Source organism: Artemia franciscana, chromosome 2, assembly GCF_032884065.1.
Source record: "Artemia franciscana chromosome 2, ASM3288406v1, whole genome shotgun sequence".
Lineage (NCBI taxonomy): Eukaryota > Metazoa > Arthropoda > Branchiopoda > Anostraca > Artemiidae > Artemia > Artemia franciscana.
The window spans coordinates 54,963,359-54,985,194 of NC_088864.1; the positions used below are offsets into that span (position 1 = coordinate 54,963,359).

General features: G+C 35.5%; 1 protein-coding gene across 1 annotated transcript in view; it reads right to left on the minus strand.

Annotated features, from left to right (window-relative positions):
- LOC136043789 (probable ATP-dependent RNA helicase spindle-E) overlaps positions 1-21,836 on the minus strand; it is a 129,743-nt gene that overhangs the window by 12,751 nt on the left and 95,156 nt on the right. Inside the window, exons 18-24 of the mRNA XM_065728706.1 lie at positions 15,277-15,423; positions 14,031-14,156; positions 7,391-7,522; positions 6,607-6,743; positions 4,701-4,835; positions 2,388-2,532; positions 346-473 (exon numbers count right to left, since the gene is read on the minus strand). Coding sequence (XP_065584778.1) covers positions 346-473; positions 2,388-2,532; positions 4,701-4,835; positions 6,607-6,743; positions 7,391-7,522; positions 14,031-14,156; positions 15,277-15,423 — 950 coding nt within the window. The remainder of the gene's footprint in view (positions 1-345; positions 474-2,387; positions 2,533-4,700; positions 4,836-6,606; positions 6,744-7,390; positions 7,523-14,030; positions 14,157-15,276; positions 15,424-21,836) is intronic.

The following is a 21,836-nucleotide window of genomic DNA, read 5'->3' on the forward strand; positions in this document are numbered from 1 at the left end:
TTTTTGTTCTCCAATTACATATACAAAAATCCTTGCATGATTTCAGTTTAAACAAGAACCAATATATCTACCTTTCTAGTAATACGTCGAAGATGCGAAAGGTGTTGGCTTTTGTGGGGTCACAGCTCACAGAAAAATAGCAAGGTGAGATGGGAGAAGCATGATCTTAGCGCAAAAAGGGACATTTTCTTAGCAGAAAAATGTGACGTAAACCATCACCATTTTCAAAAATATACAAAATTATCCGTTGTTCCGTCATAAACTCAATATGAGTACAAAAAACAGAAAAGGAAGAAAAAGCTGATAAAATCCAACTAAAAGAAACAAAGTTTACTGAAAACATACCCTCCAAATAAACAATCATGTATGCTGGAATGGATTTCAAAAAGAGTGGCCCGATCATTGCCCAACATTCCAAACTGTCCATCTGAGCTGTCCAGAGCAGCATTCATAAGTTGGCGCAAGCGGTCAATCTGAAATAAATATATGCAAAAAAATATTGTAAAAACAGCCTCTGAACTGTTGGCAAATACCGGTAGTAATCTTCTTCATATGAATTCGAAGAGAAAAATACAGGCAGTAACTATTCAAATAAAACTGACATACCTCCAAAGAAAAAAAATGGCAAATGAATAAATGAACAAAGTAGTACGAAATAGACTCCGAAGTATTGGGTAATAATGGCAACAGCCATTTGCTGATTAATTTATGAATGAAAAGATGAACAAATTATCACTGGAGGACCCGAAGGTGCTGGGACCCCCCCTCACAATATTTTTCTGGCACCCTCAATTCGTGTTTTTTTGTTTTTCATTTGTTTTTCTTAAATAAACTTCTCAATTTGGTCAATTGGTGACGCCCTCGTCACACTGTTCCCCCCCCCCAATATTTTGCTATAGATACAACTTTGCAAATTATTAGAAAAATAGCCTCTCAACTATTAGTAAATGCATGAAGTATCTTTTCTTAGTCAGCTACAATATACCAGCACTAATTATTCGAGTGAAAATAGTATTTCATCAAAGACAGAATTGGTAAATACTGGAAGTTATCATCGGAGTGAAATTGGTATTTTGTTTGAAGCAGTTAAGTATTTAAAATTTTGTAGTTCCCACTAAAATACGTCTATCAGGTTTTAAACTTTGTTTCTATAAACAGAATAAAGCAGATAAACCCCTAAATCTACTAAGCAATTAAAAGTTAATCTTTACCAAATTCAAATCAAGATTTGGGACAACACTAAAATTAGAAGATGAGATTCCGGTCAGAAATATTTCTGTACATGAAAATATAGACAAGTAAAACAGTTTAAAGGATTATTTTAATTTCTGAGTAAAACGACAATTATATTTTGAAAGAGCATCATGAAAACTTATCAAGTGGTATATTCATCTAGCTTATAGCTGGATATAGAAAATATCTCCAAATTAGTCGCAAATTAGTCAAATAATATCTTCGTAATCGGATGAAGTACTCAAAGATCTTAGACTTTGGATGCTTTCCCCTCCAGCTTTCTAAAGAGAAGCTTGATTATGAAGAAGGTATCCTTTCGCAGGCGTCAACGATATATACAAAACGTAAAATTCCGTGCATTGTTTTGATTTTGTTTCGATTGTTTTGATTTTGGTCGCAAATATGAATTCCTTTAGGAAGGCCATATGTAAGTAGTATTTCTCCAATAATAATAAATATCAAAGCTGTTGAATTTAGTTTTGTCAACACAAAAAAAATATCAGCTCCAAGATCACAAGAATATTTCTTTCTTTTATATCTGCAAGACAACAGTTATAATTTATTTTTTCTGTTACTGAATATTGTTTCAACAGTAAAATGTACTTATTCTTGCATGAAAAATTAACGGAATTTATTTTTTTATAAAATCATCATATATGTTGACCTTAAACACTTACGAGCAGAGGGGGAAACGGGGGGAGGGAGTGTTTCAAGGATGAGCTGTACAGTTTTTTTTTTTTTGCAAAATAAGTCTGTTGAAAGCTAGAATGGCCTGGTTTAAAAAAAAAAGAAAACAAAAAAAATAAGACATAACTAGTGGCTGACTAGAACAAGAGCGAGGTTGTCAGGCAATGTACCTAAAAACTGTCCCAAAGCAGGCTAATAGCTATAACACATAAATGTCCTTTTGCTTCTGTATATAAATTACTTGCAACCGTGTCTTGAAAATACTGATTTTTCAAAGCTTCAAGATAGATTGAAAAAATATTTCGACCTTGCATGATAAATTTACGATTCCAGAGGTTGATATTAAAAAATAATGTCTAAGTACAATGACAACTTGAACAAAAGATTATTGCCTTACACAAGACATTCTGAGAATAGAAAAATAAAAAAGGACACTAGGAATGAAATACTGCTTGAACTAGACTAACCGTGTGAATGTCATTATTAGTAATTTGAACATCAAACACAACCTCCAAATCGTGGTCTTGAAAAATTGGTTTGGCGATAGGAGAATTGGGATCATATCCAAGTCCACAAATAGCACCGGTGAGCCGACTTTTTTTCTCGTCACATCTGCAAAAACACAAGAACATAAACTAACAGCTCTGCAATAAATAACATCCTCCATTAAATTTAAAGACGTTCGATACCTAAAAAATTATTTTGCGAGCCTTAATGCTAGCTACCATTCCAAAGATGAAGGGCTAATTACAGAATCTTCCCAACTCCTCGGGAACTCCTAGAGCTGCCAAATTACTCAAATGATATTTTCTTATAGTGTTGGTAAAACTTGATAGGGTAGTTCGAAAAGCTAAAGAGAGGCTACTTTAAAATAAAGAAAAAAATATATAATTTTTACTAACTGCTAACCATAGTGATGTCTATTCGATGTACTAATAGCATAAATAAGACGTCCCTTTAGTCGGCAATGTTCTCAATCAGAGCAGTTAGCACCCCAGCAATTTTTCAAAGCTGTAAAATTGCTCAAATGATATTTCCTTTGAGCTGATTTTAAAAGTTTTTTTTTAGCAGGCATGCTAGAGCATTTTTAGGGACTTCCCTTTTCTGATCAAGAAAATTCCGTTCCGTTTAACTGAAAAAACAAAAAACAAAAAAACTTCGCACTTGAATACCTCTATTTCCAGCACAAAACGAAAAGTTGAAGATTTTTCTAAGAATTCCAGGGAAGCTGATATCAGCTTCTAGTTTTCTGTCGTTTACTCAGATCTCTTATTCAAGCTCTGCAAGTTGCGGCAAGGCAGCTCAAACCATTAATTCCAAATAGTTCGACCTTACAAACTAAATTTTTTATAATGAACAAGATAGAGTGATTATTTAAGGTATCACATCGCCTTAATCTCGATTAAAAAAAAAATCAATAGAAAATAAAAAATGACTTACAATGTATTATTTTGAAGAAAACATCAATGCCATTAACATAAAGAGACAACAGCCTCTGAATCAATGCACAACTATATTTTGGCCCTACTATAGTCATAAATGTCAGAGAGAGATCTCTTTTTACTTTAACTAAAATCTTGGAAATTTCCATCATAATAAAAATAAGCTTATTCGGTAACCTAAGATTTTGCAATTTTTTCACAGGAATAACTCTATAAACCTCGTAAAAAGAACTCTGAATATCTAAGAGAAACTCTCTTCTCTTATTCTTGTATATTTCCTAATTAATTTATAGATTTTTCCAAATCGTATGACTTTTATTTATAATTTAGAAGTCGTATAGCTTTTTTGACGGGAAGAACGGATAACAGTTTCACTTGGCTGTTATAACCCTATAACACCAAGCAATTAAATTTCTTGCTTAGTCCTGGAAGTCACCTGAAATATCCTAAATATATTCTTTGTATTTCATCCTTTTTCTAACCCCTCAAACTCCTCAAACCATAACTCACAACTGACCCTATTTTCGTCTAAAAGATTATTTTGTGTAATCTTTCTCAAAACTAATACAATGATTTGTCAGCGTTTAAAGTAATTTTTTTTTACTTCTCAACTAACTATCCAAAATCTCTAGCATCTTTTGCAAATCCAGAGTTGATTTCGCAAGCAAGGCTATGTCATCTGAAAATAATAAACTATGCAAATAAATTAAACGTGGCACGTCGTACCAAACACGAAACAAAACGTACCAAACGTCGTATCGAAAAACTAAAAAGTTAAGTTACATTTTACGGATCTATTAAATTTGTATAAAAAGCCAATTGTTTTTTTTCTTTCTCATTAGCAGGCTCAAAAACTGAATTTTCTTCTACCGTCATTGAATGGTTGTTGCCTATCGATTGTAAGTGTATTTATGAAAATAGTTGGTATGGATAGCCAAAATCCTTTGATATCAGAAAGCCCCATTAAACGCTGTCTAATCAACCTTCGTTATTATTTACTGAATTCTACAACTACATAGCTATTATATATCTCATTAATCAGTTAAGCTACCTCTCCAGCCCTGCTAGTATTCAAAAACACAAACAAAGAGGATCTACATCCTCTGTTAGGCTATACACGGCAGTATATCACTTCTGAAGTTCCAGCCGTAGAACGAGTTTTATATTACAGGGGGTGTACCAAAAAGATACATTTGGTGTCCTTTTACCACTTTTTGGAATAAAGGAGTTGAAAAAACGGTGAATCAGCCAAAACGCAAAGGGCCCTCCTTTGGTTTCAGAACGTGAACACTGCACAAAACGCTAGTTAAAAATTGTAAATATAATTAACAGGAGTACCTGAGCTCAATTCGTGGGGCAAAGAGCATAGTGATAATGGCCCATAGCCCCGGAATAGCAGGAAGAAGTGTTGTACTATAAGCTGTTAAATGCCGCCCATCTTGACTCGTGGTTACTCGAGCAGCTACAATAAGCCTAAAAGGAATAAGAAGTGAGCGTACTGGCTATATATATTAAAAAAACAAAACAAAAAATAAAACGCATACAAGCATAAGAAAATCAAGACACGTTTCTAAAATAATTCTAACCTTATTTTTTTCAAAGTTTTTTATGGAATCTTTGACTGATGAGAGTGATGGAAAATAATATGAAAACTAGCTAAATACAAGCCCCCAAAGGCAAACTCTATTTTATTTACAAATGCTGTTACAATAGCCTTATGTATATATAATTAAACTTTTGCATTTTTTACAAAAAAGTAGCCGCGTTAGGTGCAAATACCGACATTCCCGTGAACTAACAGTAATTGGATTATTCCTTCTTCGCAAGATACATCTTTAGAGAAGTTTTGATAAGCAAAAATATTCTCTGTGAATTAATTGATAGCCATAAATGAAACAATAGTTTAATTATTAGTCAATGCTCATTAGTACTCATTTTCTACTTCTTCTTGAAGGTAACCATTGATTCTAATGACCAAATAGAATTTATGGAAAAAATTTGTCATTACGCATTGAAGGTTTATATTTTTACATGAACAAATACCAAGGAAGTTTTTTAATAAATGACCTTTACAAATCCAAAGGATTGGCTATCTTATAAAACATGGAGTCGATCTGGACCTCTTAAATTTAATCATGAATTACAGAGTGTGAGTATGGGATTCCTTTAAGTTCCCTACAAAAAAAATATATTTTTATAAATTTTGATTACATATTCAGTAGGGGTGGGGGAGGGAAGGAGGAGTCAGAGAGTTTTTTTTTCGAGGAAGTGTATGAGTAGTTGAAGTGCCCTTTTTTGGGGTCGTCCCAAACCGGCTAATAGGCGTCGGGACCTATTTTGATAGTAAGAGGTGATCTTTAGTTTCGTTCTGTTAGTATTATATGGAGATTTCAATGTTTTAGGTTTTTCTTTGTGTTTGATCAATTTGTTAATAATAATAAAAAAGAAACAGCTTTCGCTACTGTCAAGTGTACAGATGACCTTTCGCCTTTGACCTTTCTGCCTTTGACAAGAATCTTTTCTGAAAATATAATACAAAGACTCTTTAATAGTATCGATGACCTTTTTGAAATAAAACAGAAATGCGTTTTTACACCAAACTACTGAGACACGTACAAGCTCTAAATTTTATACAACTAAGATTGAGGAGCTATTGTCTTTTGATTTCAGTTAGTTGGTGTTTGAATTGGATTGTATAGTCTCCTTCTATTAGTCCCTTTATTAAGAGTGCTTTCAGTGGATAAAATTGTGAAACAGACGTAGGCCATTAAAGTTGGACGTAGGCCATTTTACCATATTACCATAGGCCATTTTACCATATTAAGAGTGCTTTCAGCGGATAAAATTGTGAAACAGACGTAGGCCATTAAAGTTGGACGTAGGCCATTTTACCATATTACCATAGGCCATTTTACCATATTAAGAGTGCTTTCAGTGGATAAAATTGTGAAACAGACGTAGGCCATTTTACCATATTATTTTTTATAGTTACTTTTTCTAGAGTGGCAATTACAGACTGTTAATGGAATGGTTGATGGATGGTTATTGGTTAAATGAAATTTCAATGAGTTGTATTTTTATTTTATACATAAATACACTAAGATACTGCACCGTCAATTTGCTCCGTTTTGAAATATTTTATAATACAATAAATATTTCTCTCTTCTTAGACAGATCTCTTTTTCAACAGATTAGATATCATTATTATTTGAATTCCATGGTTTTTTCAAAAAGGACTTCTTACCTTTCTGACTTATACCCAGGCTGTTGGAACAGGACTGAATTGACTGAGTCTGGATCAACTTGGATGTTCTTAGACCCACTTGTCGACAAGCTATATAGTTTGACGTCAACTGGCGATCGAGGGCCTTTGAGCGAAACCTTTGAAAACAAACACAACAAATAATAAAAGTGAACAAAGAGATGGCAAGAGAGGAGAGCAAGAAGTGAGAAAGAGAGAGAGAGAGAGAGAGAGAGAGAGAGAGAGAGAGAGAGAAAGAGAGAGAGAAAGAGAGAGAGAGAGAGAGAGAGAGAGAGAGAGAGCATGTAATGTCAAGCGGTACCAAAGATAAGGGATAAAAAGTTCTCCAAAGGCGGACACAGTCTGGATTCTCCCTGTGTTCGAAAAACGATTAAAATACGTTTTGGGGCATTTTATTGCCAGTGGGAGGGGGCATTTCTTTGGATCAGTCTCAGGGGGGGGTGAAACTGCTTTCAGGCACGTTCTTGATTAACTTCCAAGGTCTATGAAAAGCGTTGCACCTGGTGTATTTGTATACAGTTTGTATATAATATAAAGCATTGAAAACCTTACCGATTCAAACTTAAAATGAATATTAGGATTTTTATCGATTCCAAATCACGTACATGTTTTTAAACTTTGTTCTGCGATTAAGTGCTATTTTTGTTTCTGCTAGGAAGCTTTTTTAAACCTAAATACCAAAAAATCAACAATTTGTCTTATAGGTTTCATATGGAGCTAAAATTCAATCCTAATCTACAAATGTAGTACAAAGGAAGGTTCTTACCTTGTTAGTGCAAGTTCCAATATCCGTTAGAGGCATGAACACTGAAGATGCATTACGTCTCTGTTTGATCTCATACTGAAGGCATTCTTCTTTACTCAGCTTATGCGATTGCTCTCGGCAAATGTTATTCTCCTAAAGTAATCATAATTACTTAGCAGCTATACTCAGTTTATGCAGCTGAGTATCAGCTATAAAGCTGAGTATGCTGCTATACTCAGCTAATACAAAAGCAGCTATACTCACTTATGCGACTCCTCTTGGCAAAGGTTATTCTCCTAAAATAATCAAAATTACTGAGCAGCTATACTCAGTAGCTGAGTATCAGCTAGAAAGCTGAGCATGCAGCTGAATATGCTGCTATACTCAGCTAATACAAAAGCAGCTATACTCAGGTTATGCAACTGCTCTCGGCAAATGTTATTCTCCTAAAGTAATCATAATTACTGAACAGCTATACTCAGTTTATGGAGCTGAGTATCAGCTATAAAGCTGAGTATGCAGCTATACTCAGCTAATACAAAAGCAGCTATACTCAGCTTATGCGACTGCTCTCGGCAAATGTTATTTTCCTAAAGTAATAATATAGCTGCTTAGTGATTTTCACAAATTGAGTCACTGCTGCCTTAACTCAGAATGTTGACTCAGTTTACACGTAAAAGAAATAAGCCAGAAAATCTAATGAACAAAATCTTTTTGCTGAATAATTGGGTTATATCTTAAAAAACCGTGAATAACCTTGTGAATATGTTAAAGAAGAAACCAACTGATGAATTAAATATGTTAGACAAGAGCATAAAAAAAACTATATATAATATTCTAATATTGGCATACAATATTAGTTCTAAATATTAGCAGTTATCTAGCTGACCAAAGTTAAGAATTGTATATGAGTTACATCTGGGCCGTATCCAGGACTTTTTGGGAGGGGGGGGGGGGTAAAATAGATTTTTTCAGGGAGTGGGGTAAAAAACAGAAAAAATATATTCAAAATGTGTTTTTATTCATTTTTGTTGCGTTTTTATGAGTCGGAAAAACAATTCGGAGGGGAGAGATTCAAAACCCAACCCCAAAAAACATAAAAACTATATAAATATAAACATGCCGAAAAATGAAATGATTACAAAACATGCCGACTGTAGATACCCTGGAATGCATTGAGAAAAAATCAAAAAAAAACTTGGCTAAATAACTAGAATCTTTCAAAGAAACTGAGAAATAATTTGATACTTATCAATTTTCTAAATTGATTTGTAGAATGCAAAATAACCCCCCCCCCCCTTAGGGTAAAGGATTTCAAGATACGAGATTACTAAATAAATGCAAGTTAAAACATGTAAATAATACAATGAAAAGTTTAATCAGTTTATAACACAGTTTGTCAAAGTTTAGTCAAAGTTTGACTCAGTTTATGCGTAAAAGAACAAAGCCAGAAAATCTAATAAACAAAATCTTTTAGAGGAATAATTGGTTTAAATCTTAAAAAAAAAAACATGAATAACTTTGTGAATATGTTGACGAAGAAACCAACTGATGAATTGATCATATTAGACAAGAGCATAATAAAACAAGAGCTAAGAGCTCATATGGCACTTGTGACGAGGTCGGAAGAGCCAAGAGCTCATATGCTATGAGCAAAATTCTAAGAATCAATAGATGGCTTTAAACGGAAAATCATAGGCTTAATGCCGGTCGGGATTTAAAATAAGAGCTCTGAGTCACGAGATCCTTCTAAATATCAAAATTCATTAAGGTCCAATCGCCCACTCGTAAGTTAAAAATACCTCAATTTTTCTAATTTTTCCTCTCCCTTCAGCCCCCCAGATGGTCAAATCGGGGAAAACAACTTTATCAAGTCAATTTGTGCAGCTCCCTGACACGTCTACCAATTTCATCGTTCTAGCATGTCCAGAAGCACTAACCTCGCCAAAGCACTGAACCCCAACACCTAACTCTCCCAAAGAGAGTGGATCCAGTCCTGTTACGTCAATTACGTATCTACGACATTTATAAGCGTTTTCCAAGATTTCCGATTTCCCCCTCCAACTCCTCCCAATGTCAACAAATCTGGTCGGTATTGGAAATACGAGTTTTGAGACATGAGCTCCTTCTAATTATAAAATTTCATTAAGATCTGGTCATCCATTCTTAACTTGAAAATACTTCAATTTTTCTAATTTTTTACAAATTTTCAACCCCCAGCTCCCCCAAAGAGAACGAATCCGTACCAATTATGTCAATCTCGTATCTATAACTTGTGCTTATTCTTCCCATCAAGTTTCACCCCGATCTCTCCACTCTAAGCGTTTCCCAAGATTCCCGGTTTCCAAGATTTCTGTTTCAACCCTCCAACCCTCTGTGTCCCTGGATCCGATTCAAACTGAAAATGGAGCATCTGAGACATAAGATTCTTCTATATATCAAGTTTCATAAAGATCCGATCACCATTCGTAAGATGCCTCGATTTTCACGTTTTCCAAGAATTCCGGTTTCCCCCTTCAGCTCCCTTCAATGTCACCGGATCTGGTCGGGATTCAAATAAGAGTTCTAAAGCAAAAGATCCTTGTAAATATCAAATTTCATTAAGATCTGATCACCCGTTTGTAAGTTACAAATACCTCATTTTTTCTAATTTTTCCAAATTACTCCCCCCTCCAACTCCACCAAAGAGAGCGGATCCGGTCCGGTTATGTCAGTCACCTATCTTGGACTTGTGCTTATTTTTTCCACCAAGTTTCAACTGATCTCTCCGCTTTAAGCGTTTTCCAAAGTTTCCCCCCTAATGACACTGGATCCGGTCGGGATTTAAAATAAGAGATCTGAGTTTCGAGGTCCTTCTATATATGAAATTTCATTAAGATACGATCACTCTTTCGTAAGTTAAAAATACCTAATTTTTTCTCATTTTTTAGAATTATAAACTCCCTTTCACCCTTTTAGGTTCCCCACCCCCCAACTTCCTCTACACCGGATCCGGTTGAGATTTAAAATAAGAGCTCTGAGACATTATATCCTTCCAAACATAAAATTTCAATAAGATCCGATAACTCCTTCGTAAGTTAAAAATACCTCATTTTTTTTAATCTTTCAGAATTAACCCTCCTACCCCCAACTCCCCCGAAGAGAGTGGATCTGTTTCAGTTATGTCAATCACGTATCTAGGACTTATGATTATTTTTACCACCAAATTTCATCCCGATCCCTCCACTCTAAGCGTTTTCCAAGATTTTAGATTCCCCCGCCCAAATCCCCCCAATGTCACCGGATCCGATCAGGATTTAAAATAAGACTTCTGAGACACGAAATCCTTCCAAACTTCAAATTTCATCAAGATCCGATCACTCCTTCGTAAGTTAAAAATACCCCATTTTTCTAATTTTTCAGAATTAACTCAACCCCCCCCCCCTTAACTCCCCCAAAAAGAGCAGATCCGTTACGGTTACGTCAATCACGTATCTAGGACTTGCGATTATTTTTCCCACCAAGTTTCATCCCGATCCCTCCACCCTAAGCGTTTTCCAAGATTTTAGGTTTCCCCGCTCCAATTCCCCCAAATGTCACCGGATCTGGTCAGGATTTAAAATAAGAGCTCTGAGACACGATATCCTTCCAAAAATCAAATTTCATTAAGATCCCATTACCCGTTCGTAAGTTAAAAATACTTCATTTTTCTTTTTTTCTGAATTAACCCCCCCACCCCCACTCACCCCCAGATGGTCAAATCGGGAAAACGACTATTTCTAATTTAATATGGTCCTTTCCCTGATACGCCTGCCAAATTTCACCGTCCTAGCTTACCTGGAAGTGCCTAAAGTAGCAAAACCAGGACAGACAGACCGACAGAATTTGCGATCGTTATACGTCACTTGGTTTATACCAAGTGGCATAAAAACGAAAAAAGCATAAAGACAATATAAATATAAACATGCCAAACATGAAAGGATTAAAAATTGATCCGACTGTAAATACTCTGGAATGCATTGAGGAAAAAATCGAAAAAAAAGCTTGGTTAAATAACTAAAATATTTTGAAGAAACTGAGAAATAATTTGATACTTATCAATTTTCTAAATTGATTTGTAGTATGTAAAGTAACACCCTCCCTCCCCTTAGGATAAAGGATTTCAAGGTACGAGATTACTAAATAAATACAAGCCAAAACATGTAAACAATAGGATACTTGTTAAGTTTTCCTAAATACATTATATATAACGGGTGAAGGCATTTAAGCCGTTAATCGAATAAGTAATGAAGAAAAGAAAAAAAAAGGAAACATAAATGCTACCCATGCAAAAACACGATTTTCCTTGTTGTTCAAGGTGAGGGGCTGAAGTTTCCTGTAATGAATTTTTTGGCAATGGCGATTCTAATGGTATGCTCTTCATTTCGAGCTAACTCCATTATCAGGGGGTTTCAAGCTATTTTTGAAATTCCCATGGATTTGTTTTCAAAATAAAATTTTAAGGTTGAGACAAATCGAAATAATAATTACCATTCCTGAATCATCGACAGGTGACAATTTTTTTCTCACTAGGCTTTTTTTCTCTTAAAACACGTTTTTAAACCTTTGGTTACCACAGGCCGAGGTCTGTTGCCCATACTAGGTTGCCCATATCCCGCAGAGGTAACAAGAGGTAACAGAGGTAACTATACCCGCAGAGGTATAGCCAAAATCTATACCCTTTATAATAAAAAAAGTTATTAAGTACTCAATTATTAAGAAGTCGAAATGTTTTAACACATTATATTTTGGAGTTTTGGTAATGCTAATAAAGTTAAGCTTACGTCTTGACAGACTCTGGGATAGGACACGCAGCCTAATGTGCATTGAGTGTGGTAGGTATTAAGAAGTGCCGGACAATTTGGACAGACAACATTAGCTTATCCTGGATGGGTAGCACATAAGATTATTCTCCAGATTCGACAAAATATAATAAGCCATAAAAGAGAAAAAATACAAGTAAGGGAAAATATCTTACTGGAATGCGACTTTATCACCAGCACCCTTATCGACGTTCTGTCCGTCACTGGAACGCAAAGCTTTTTTTAGCATTTCTTAGCGACTTAGCATTTTTTTAGCATCAATGAAGCATCCGTGGATGCTTCATTGATAATACTTCACAGAAATAAAAAAATTAGACACCAACTTTGTTTACGCGGAAATTGTAAATTATTCAAACTTTCTATTGCATGAGTTGAATATTCTTCTTCAATTTTCGTAAACTAAGTCAATTCTAAGGTGCTTATTTTATTGATGCCACAATAAACATTTATTTAAATAAGGAAGCCCCTTTACATGATTACCCAGCATGAAGGAGGAACAGCAAAAAGCCTAAATTATCCTAGGGAGCGCGATTACTCTGTCTAAGTAGTAAAGAGCGATATAGCTTCAATGTATTGTTTTTTTTAATACTCCACTTCTTTTCGAAGAAATTTTCGTAGAAACTTCGAAGGGGGCACATTCTATCGGTAATTGAAAGTTCTAGTGCCGTTTTGAGTCCAAAAGTGATTGGAGGGCAAGCAATTCCTCCCTCCCACCATTTTTAGCTACCCCCCCCCCGGAACAAAAATCCGATCAAAATTGTGAGATAGTCCTTCTGTTTAAAGTAGAAAAAAGTCCAATAACAGTGCCTAAGGGAATGACTTGACCCCTACATTTCCTGGGACAAACGCTGTAAGTTATGCAAATTGCCCATTTTTTGAGACATAAGTTTTGTTATTGGGAGACAGAGGCATGTTTGATCCTGGGTTTCCAAAAAGGCTAAGGGTACGAAGGTGGAACTTTCAATGAATGTTGAAGAGGATGAAAACTTTAACGAAATGTTAAGAACAATTTAAAACAAAATTAAAAGACAATAGCACCTAAACGACTAGATCAAAGACATATTTGACCACTGCCATCACTGTACCTACCAATATTCTAATCTCGGTTTGCAGACTTATCTTCCTATTCTCCCTGACTTTTTTTTAACTGTGAGAAAACAACCTGAGCCTTTGCTATTCTACCTTTAACATCTTCACTGCTCTCACCGTCTTTACTAAAAAACTACCAAGGTAAGTGTAGCTGCCCACGTGATCAATATTTTAATTGCCCAACATCACCTTTTCATCTTCACTAATTCCTAGACTTAGTGACTTAGTGTTCTTAACATTAATTTTCAAATCTATTCTAGCACCCTGAACTCGCAAAACCTCTAAAAGTTTATTCATTTTGCTCAAACTTTCATCTAGGATGCTTAAACCAACAGCATAATTTAAGTCCAGGAGGTTTTTTCCTCCCCATTTGATTATGTGGTCTCCAATTGCCTTTCCTGTGCTTCTTAAGAAAAAGTCCATCAAAATGGTCCATATAAAGGGGGATAGGACGCAACCCTGCTTAACTCCTGATTTAACACAGAAACAGCTGCTAACCTCATTTCCAACCTTAACCACAGCAGTGTTATTCTCACATATAGCACTGATCACTTTGATGTATTTGCCTGGTATACCATAGAAGGATAAGACCGTTGCTAAAGAAATTTAAATTACTCAAATTAGCGGCATATTATTAAATAACTAAAAATACCACACATTATGGTGGATCTAAATTTGGGATGGCGTAATGACTAATATATCTTAAATGACCCAGAAAAAATTCCTCCTACCTTTGACAAATAGCTCTCCTCACATTTCTCAGCCATATTCTTTTTGATAAGAGATTCGTTAAGCGAAATTCCGTCTCCATAAGAATGAACAATTAGACGTAGAACACTATCCACAACCGAATAAACCTGGAAAAGAAAGTAAATTTCAAAATATAAATTTTCTAGAAGTTCCCTCATCTACTGTTTTCTCTAGAAATATGTTATTTTTATTAAATTAGCTCTTTTTAATTTAAGTTGACATATTTGACTTCTTTAATTTGAAGTTCTTTTGCAAAATTCCATACTCCCTTGTTAACACACCTGTCTTTTGACGAAAGTCCCAAGGACAATGAAAATAAAACATAATTGTTTAAATTCGTTAAGTAAAAGTTTGTTAAGTAAAAAAAAAAAAAAAAAAAAAATCAGAAACTCAATCATTAATGAATATTAAATTTAACGAAATGACCGAGAGCAACACTTTTTTAAGGTTGAAAAAAAGAAATAAGAAAACAGACTGAACCTCGCATGAATCTTTCTGAAAATTTCTGAAATGAAGGAAAATTTCTGCTAAAGAAAACATTGATATACTTACATGTAAAAACCTTTACAAAATAAGAAGAAAATTCAACTTAGTTTTTTCATAAGCTTCACTGAATTACTGGATTGTTCAATCAAAAATTACGGGATACTTTCCAAAAATACCGGCTAAGATGATAAATTATGAATTATAAAAAAATTAAAAAAAAATGGTTGCAACAATTCTGTATAGGTTGTCTCCAGACTTCATAAAAGTCAAAGTCTAAGACTATTTGACAAATCAGCACAGGTACATTTTTTCTTTTTTTTTCTTTTATAGTAGAGAAGAATCAGTATTTCGGACTAAGTTATAGTAGGCCTATGCTCACTTTTTGAAATACAGAAATTATTATTACCTTCAACTTGGCATTTTGTGTCTCCAGCAAAATTTTTGAATATTATAATTTTTTTTACTATAGCTTTCATGCAAAGAAAAATCGGTAGTTTTTATTTATTTGTTTTCGCTTTAATTTAAATCGTGTGTCATTTCACTTATGCGGCGTAGGAGCTGCTCTTTCATGCTGAAACAGAGGATAGTTCAGAAAAAAAAACACTAAAGAAAGAGTAAGTTAAAAGCATCCTCAATTTTTAGCAGATATTTAGATATCTAGATTAAAAAGCATAAAAAAGATTTGTCTAGAAACAAAGAATTTAAAAAACAGTCAAAAAGCATAAAGCAAAAGTCACAAACCTTTGCCCTGAAATTTTGGCAGTTTTCTAGAGCGTGTCGAACATATTTGGTTGGGTTGACTCCAGGTTGACCAAGGGGAGGCCATTTACCATCTAAAGACATGGGTTTCACCAGTGCAAGAGCGCATTTTAAGGCCATTGCTGGGACCTACAACATTGAATTAATTTATAAGAAGATACTTTAACCTAATCACTAGTAGATACGGTTAGTCAATCACGTAGAGTGAGCGACTCATATGTTGACTCATATGTAAGATTAAATAAAAAAAAAATTTCAACTGAAAGTAAGCAGCGACGTTAAAACTTAAACGAAAAAAATTGTTCCGTATATGAAAGGGGTGTCCTCCCTCCTCGACGCCTCGCTCTTTACGCTAAAGTTTGACTCTTTCTCACAACTCTAATTTTTAAAACAATAAGAAACTTAGCGTAAAGAGCGAGGCGTCGATGAGAGTACAACCCCTTTCATATACGGAATAATTTCTGTTCGTTTTAAGTTTTAATGTCGCTCCTTACTTTCAGTTGAAAAAACTTCTTATTTATTTAATTTCTGAATGTTTTTGAATTAATGCATTGTGTTGATTTTGGCTCTCCATATATGAATGATTAAAACGTAATTTGCATATTATTTTTTTTTTTTGGCTAAATGGCTTTCTCATAGTTTTGATCGAACGATTTAGATTTTTAAAAAAGGGGTCAGGAAGGAGGCCTAGTTACCCTTCAATTTTTGATTAATTAAACATACAACTAGAACTTTTTATTTTTTACGAGCGTTTTTATTAGTAATAAATATACGCAACTTACGAATTAACTTACGTAACGAAATTCTATGTTTGTATATTTTATTACGTATATGAGGGGTTCGCCCCCCTCGTCAATACCTCGCTCTTTACACTAAAACTTGAATTTTGCCCCAATTCTTTCGGAATGACCCCTGAATCACAAAGGCCATAGAATAAACAGTTGAAATTACTAAAAACACTTTAGCGTTAAGAGCCAGGTAAGGAGGAGGAGACGAGCCCCTTATATAAGTAATAATTTCTGTTCGTTTTAAGTTTTAATGCTGCTCCTTACTTCCAGTTGAAAAAAACATTTTTTTTCTATTAATTTTCTCATTTTTTTGTTTGTTTGAATAATGCTAGAAAATCCTGCGCCCCCTTCATGAAAATTTTCTTCCCTCGTGATAAATTATCACGACAGATAGTCCAATTAATATGCAATCTATAAGTTTTGCCACTGTCAATCTTGTTTGAGGGATCATACTGTAAATACCTCTATTGGATATAATCTATACAGTAGAATCTATAATTATACAGTAAGAATATAATTATACAGTAGAATCAAATTCAATTACATATGGACTTTTCATAATCCGTCTTGAACTTAAAAATATTTTGGATTATTAAGTTGTTTGATTTCCTTACGGACTTCTATTGAAAATAGTTTCAGAATCGGGACTTAAATTATTAAGTTATTTGACAGCTAATTATTTGAGCATAAATTCCCTTGGCATTTATGAATCAGCACCCTCATTTGGAAGGAGACTGATTTTGGACATATTTATTAGTTGTATTACCAGTAGAAGTGTATACTGAATATGACACGACCAGAGCTACGTATATCTGCCCTGGATATAAGAGGTCGTGCGGAAAAAGTGTCATGATTCAGTGCTCGAAATGCCTTTCATGGTTCCATCCTCCTTTTGCTGGAACCACATCATCACTACAGCAAAAAAAAAACAAAACCAACTGGAATGCAACTCATGTGTTATGGCTGTTGTAACTGAGCACCCTGAGACTGATACTTCTACACATTCTGTTGTTAACCTCAACAATATGTTTTCACCGCCTTTGGATAGCCCACCCTCTTCAAATTCCCCCAATAGTAGTGAGAGCTGCTTTTCATAAGACAATTTATTCCTGCGACTTGAAAAAAGATCAACAGCATGGAAGTAAAACTTTAATCTCAAGACCGATCCCTCTCGAGGAAACAGATCAAAATCAATGCTCTGAATTTACAGCTATTCAAAAACGTTGTGACATTGTCGATAAAACTGCTTGCGGACTAGGAATTACTGAAAGACGAGAACCTAAGAAAAAGTGTATCTTTTTATATCAACTGGCGTATGCAAATATAGTGAGCAATGTCTGTTCACTGACAAAAGCAAAAATGTTACTGATAAGAAGAAGCAACCAAATCAACGAGAAAATTCCTACGTAAGAAAGCGTAAAGTGATAAAATTGCTTGCGGACTAGGAATTACTGAAAGACGAGAACCTAAGAAAAAGTGTATCTTTTTATATCAACTGGCGTATGCAAACATGGTGAGCAATGTCTGTTCACTGACAAAAGCAAAAATGTTACTGATAAGAAGAAGCAACCAAATCAACGAGAAAATTCCTACGTAAGAAAGCGTAAAGTGATAAAATTGCTTGCGGACTAGGAATTACTGAAAGACGAGAACCTAAGAAAATGTGTATCTTTTTATATCAACTGGCGTATGCAAACATGGTGAGCAATGTCTGTTCACCGACAAAAGCAAAAATGTTACTGATAAGAAGAAGCAACCAAATAAACGAGAAAATTCCTACGTAAGAAAGCGTAAAGTGATAAAATTGCTTGCGGACTAGGAATTACTGAAAGACGAGAACCTAAGAAAAAGTGTATCTTTTTTTATCAACTGGCGTATGCAAACATGGTGAGCAATGTCTGTTCACTGACAAAAGCAAAAATGTTACTGATAAGAAGAAGCAACCAAATCAACGAGAAAATTCCTACGTAAGAAAGCGTAAAGTGATAAAATTGCTTGCGGACTAGGAATTACTGAAAGACGAGAACCTAAGAAAAAGTGTATCTTTTTATATCAACTGGCGTATGCAAACATGGTGAGCAATGTCTGTTCACTGACAAAAGCAAAAATGTTACTGATAAGAAGAAGCAACCAAATCAACGAGAAAATTCCTACGTAAGAAAGCGTAAAGTGATAAAATTGCTTGCGGACTAGGAATTACTGAAAGACGAGAACCTAAGAAAAAGTGTATCTTTTTTTATCAACTGGCGTATGCAAACATGGTGAGCAATGTCTGTTCACTGACAAAAGCAAAAATGTTACTGATAAGAAGAAGCAACCAAATCAACGAGAAAATTCCTACGTAAGAAAGCGTAAAGTGATAAAATTGCTTGCGGACTAGGAATTACTGAAAGACGAGAACCTAAGAAAAAGTGTATCTTTTTATATCAACTGGCGTATGCAAACATGGTGAGCAATGTCTGTTCACTGACAAAAGCAAAAATGTTACTGATAAGAAGAAGCAACCAAATCAACGAGAAAATTCCTACGTAAGAAAGCGTAAAGTGATAAAATTGCTTGCGGACTAGGAATTACTGAAAGACGAGAACCTAAGAAAAAGTGTATCTTTTTATATCAACTGGCGTATGCGAACATGGTGAGCAATGTCTGTTCACTGACAAAAGCAAAAATGTTACTGATAAGAAGAAGTAACCAAATCAACGAGAAAATTCCTACGTAAAGAAAGTGTGCAGGTATTTTGAAGGACGTTCCTGCGACAAAAAGAGAACTGTATATTTCTACACATATGCCGAAAATAAAAACTGAACAAGGGCAATGAAAAAACTTACAGTTTCAATCATGTTGATCTTTGCCCTATGGTGGCTTGCACCAACAATATGTGCAGTTTCGCTCATAGTGTTAGTACTTTAAAATGTCGCATTAATCGATCAGTGTTTTTTAAGTATTTTGACCGTTTGTCTCGTTTCAATCGTTTTAACCGTGACCCAGTATTCAATGATAGTATGCCAAGGCATAGCCAGATTGTTTACGGAAGCAATGCTTCAAACAATAATTCTAGACCCGAGCCGGTGCAAAAATTTGTAGAGACGAGGGGGCCAACAAATGAGCATAAAAACCACCTTTTCGGTTTCCCTCGCCCAAATCGCACCCACGACAATTTTTTCAATACCAACATCGTGTTACTGGATCCCTTACTCGTGGGAACCGCGGGTCAGACGGGCTCAGCACATCTCTCCAGTTCCCCTTGAAACTCTCCCCCTTCCTCCCTCCCCACCAATTCTCCCCCAATTCCTAGATCAATACTTCCTAAAACATCAGCCTCCCGCGTTTTGACTATAAGACACGCCGTCCCACTTAGCAACAGGTTTTCACCATTAGAAGAAACTGATCTTGCAGAATCGTTGGAACACCAGGAAACTGTCTATCCAAGGACTAAGGTAAAAACCAAGGTATAAGAATACTCTCCTGACATTTTTGCTCTACTTAATATTTTGTATAGTAATGCGGAAAGTTTAAATGCGGATAAGGTTATTAAACTGGAGAATTTAGCTCAAATAATCGGGGCCTCAATAGTAGCGGTAACAGGGGTTAATAGTCAAAATCCGGATCTACTCAGTTTGTCTGGTTATAATACAACGACAAAGCTACGCCCAGATGACTACTGGCTTGGAAAAAACGGAGGAGGTCTTGCAAATTATATTAACAAGAAAAAATCCTGCTTTTCAGATAGAGGTGCCCGTACTTGATGATTATGATGAGATTTGGGTATTTGCGAAGACCAAAAGCCTGCCATCCCATTATAATGGTATTCCTATTTGTGTTTTTATTATTCACCAGGACAAGATGTCAGTTCTCAAAAAGCTTTCTGGGAAAAATTAAGCGATGACTACGTACACGATAAGCGGGTGGTATGTTCCTGCTTGGTGACGCCAACGAACTACTACATGAATCTTTGGAAGCAGGATTAGGTCTAAAACAGTTAGTTAATTGCCCAAAAAAAAAAATGATACGACTCTGGACCGCATAGCTACTAACAAGTCTCAATTCTATAGTAAACCCTCTCACGACTGAGAGCTGGGACGGCACTACGGCTAATGGTGATGAAATAGCCACTACTTTTCAAGAAAAAGTTCTCGGCAAGTACCATTTCTATTTGCCTGAAAAAGTTAGCAACGTTTTTCAGCAGATCGTCTATATATTTTCAAAGAAATCAAAGCACTAAGCAGGAAAATGAGACGACTTTTCAGGAAAAAAAAAACCATAAAGAAGCAACTACCCTGAAGAATAAAATCAGAGGAATGACCCGCCAGGCAGCGGCAGTGTACTACCAATAGGAAGCATCTCATTTGTTGGATTCTAGGCCTGGACAGTAGTACAAAAGGATAAAGCAAATGAGAGGTAAGACGCAGACTGGACTGGATTTTTGCTATGGTGAGTCGGACAAAGAAACTGCAGTTCGCCTAAAAACTCACCTGGCAACGATTGTTCAGTCGCTTCCACCACTAAACTCGGGAGGATTTTCCTCATCAATCTTCAGATTTTATGGAAATCTCGATTATCGTGGAATCCGAAGTTCACCTCCAATTGATGAAATTGAAGAGGACCAGTGTTACACCACTCGATATTCCTGTTGACCTCATTAAGGCTTTATTTTGTGTAATTTTATTCTGCGTAAAATTAACCCTCAGCAATTTGGTATTATTCCCAAACTTCGACAAGCCATTACTTAGTTAATTTGCTTGATGATATTTTAAAGCACCTAGATGAACCGGAACGCTGGGTCAATATCATCGCGATTGACCTAAATAAAGCGTTCGATTGATCTGAAATAGAACCCTTATCGGAAGCTATTGACAAATTTTAATTTTGATGCATATTTGGTAAGAATAATTGCAAATTTTTCTTCCAGATAGAAGTAAAAAAACTAAGTACAAATCAGTCTATTCTGATCCCCAGCTAATCTACTGTGGAGTTCCCCAGGAAACAATTTTAGACCCTCTTCTTATTTTGGTTACGGTAAATAAGTTGGCAAACGATGAGTCGGATCGCTTTAAATTCGTTGATGATTTATCAATACTGGAGCTGGGTGAAAAGTGTTTAAGCGAGGTAGACAAATTAATAGCGAGTTACGCCAAGCTGAGGAGGGCAAACTGATCGTCAATCGGGAAAAATCGCTCGTATTAACTTTTCTTTTCTGAGGGATAACTCATTCCTTGGTTTAGAGAATGTTTCAGGTTATAGCATCGTGGATATCAAACTCTTTGGAATATATCTCACAGATAACCTGAAGTGGGAAAAACAGACACAGGAGAAGATCAAACGGGCAAAGCTGGGTATCCTTTCTTTCAAACTCCATGCTCGTCATGGTGTCCCAGCCCCCCACCTATTCCGTATTTTTCTTACATTTGTCAGACCGCTGGTAGAATATGCTTGTCCCGTTAAGCATCACCTTTGGACCAGAAGGACCACCTGGAAAGGATCCAATACCGAGCTCTTCTGGTAGTGTCTAATTCTCCCAAATTCCCTTATTGCTCCTTTTTAAAACAATTTTCCCTTACAACTCTTTCGGAACACTGTTATGAAATGTGTTTCAAATTTGGTGTCGGTATTTTGGCAAGTCTGCGGCTTCGTGAAATCCTCCCCCCGAGCATCTCCCTTCGCACCAACGGCTCCCGCGAAAAGTAGTTCAACCGATACCAGAATTCAGCTGGTGCCAGCAAGACATATGCACTACGCAAGTAGTTTTGTTTCCTC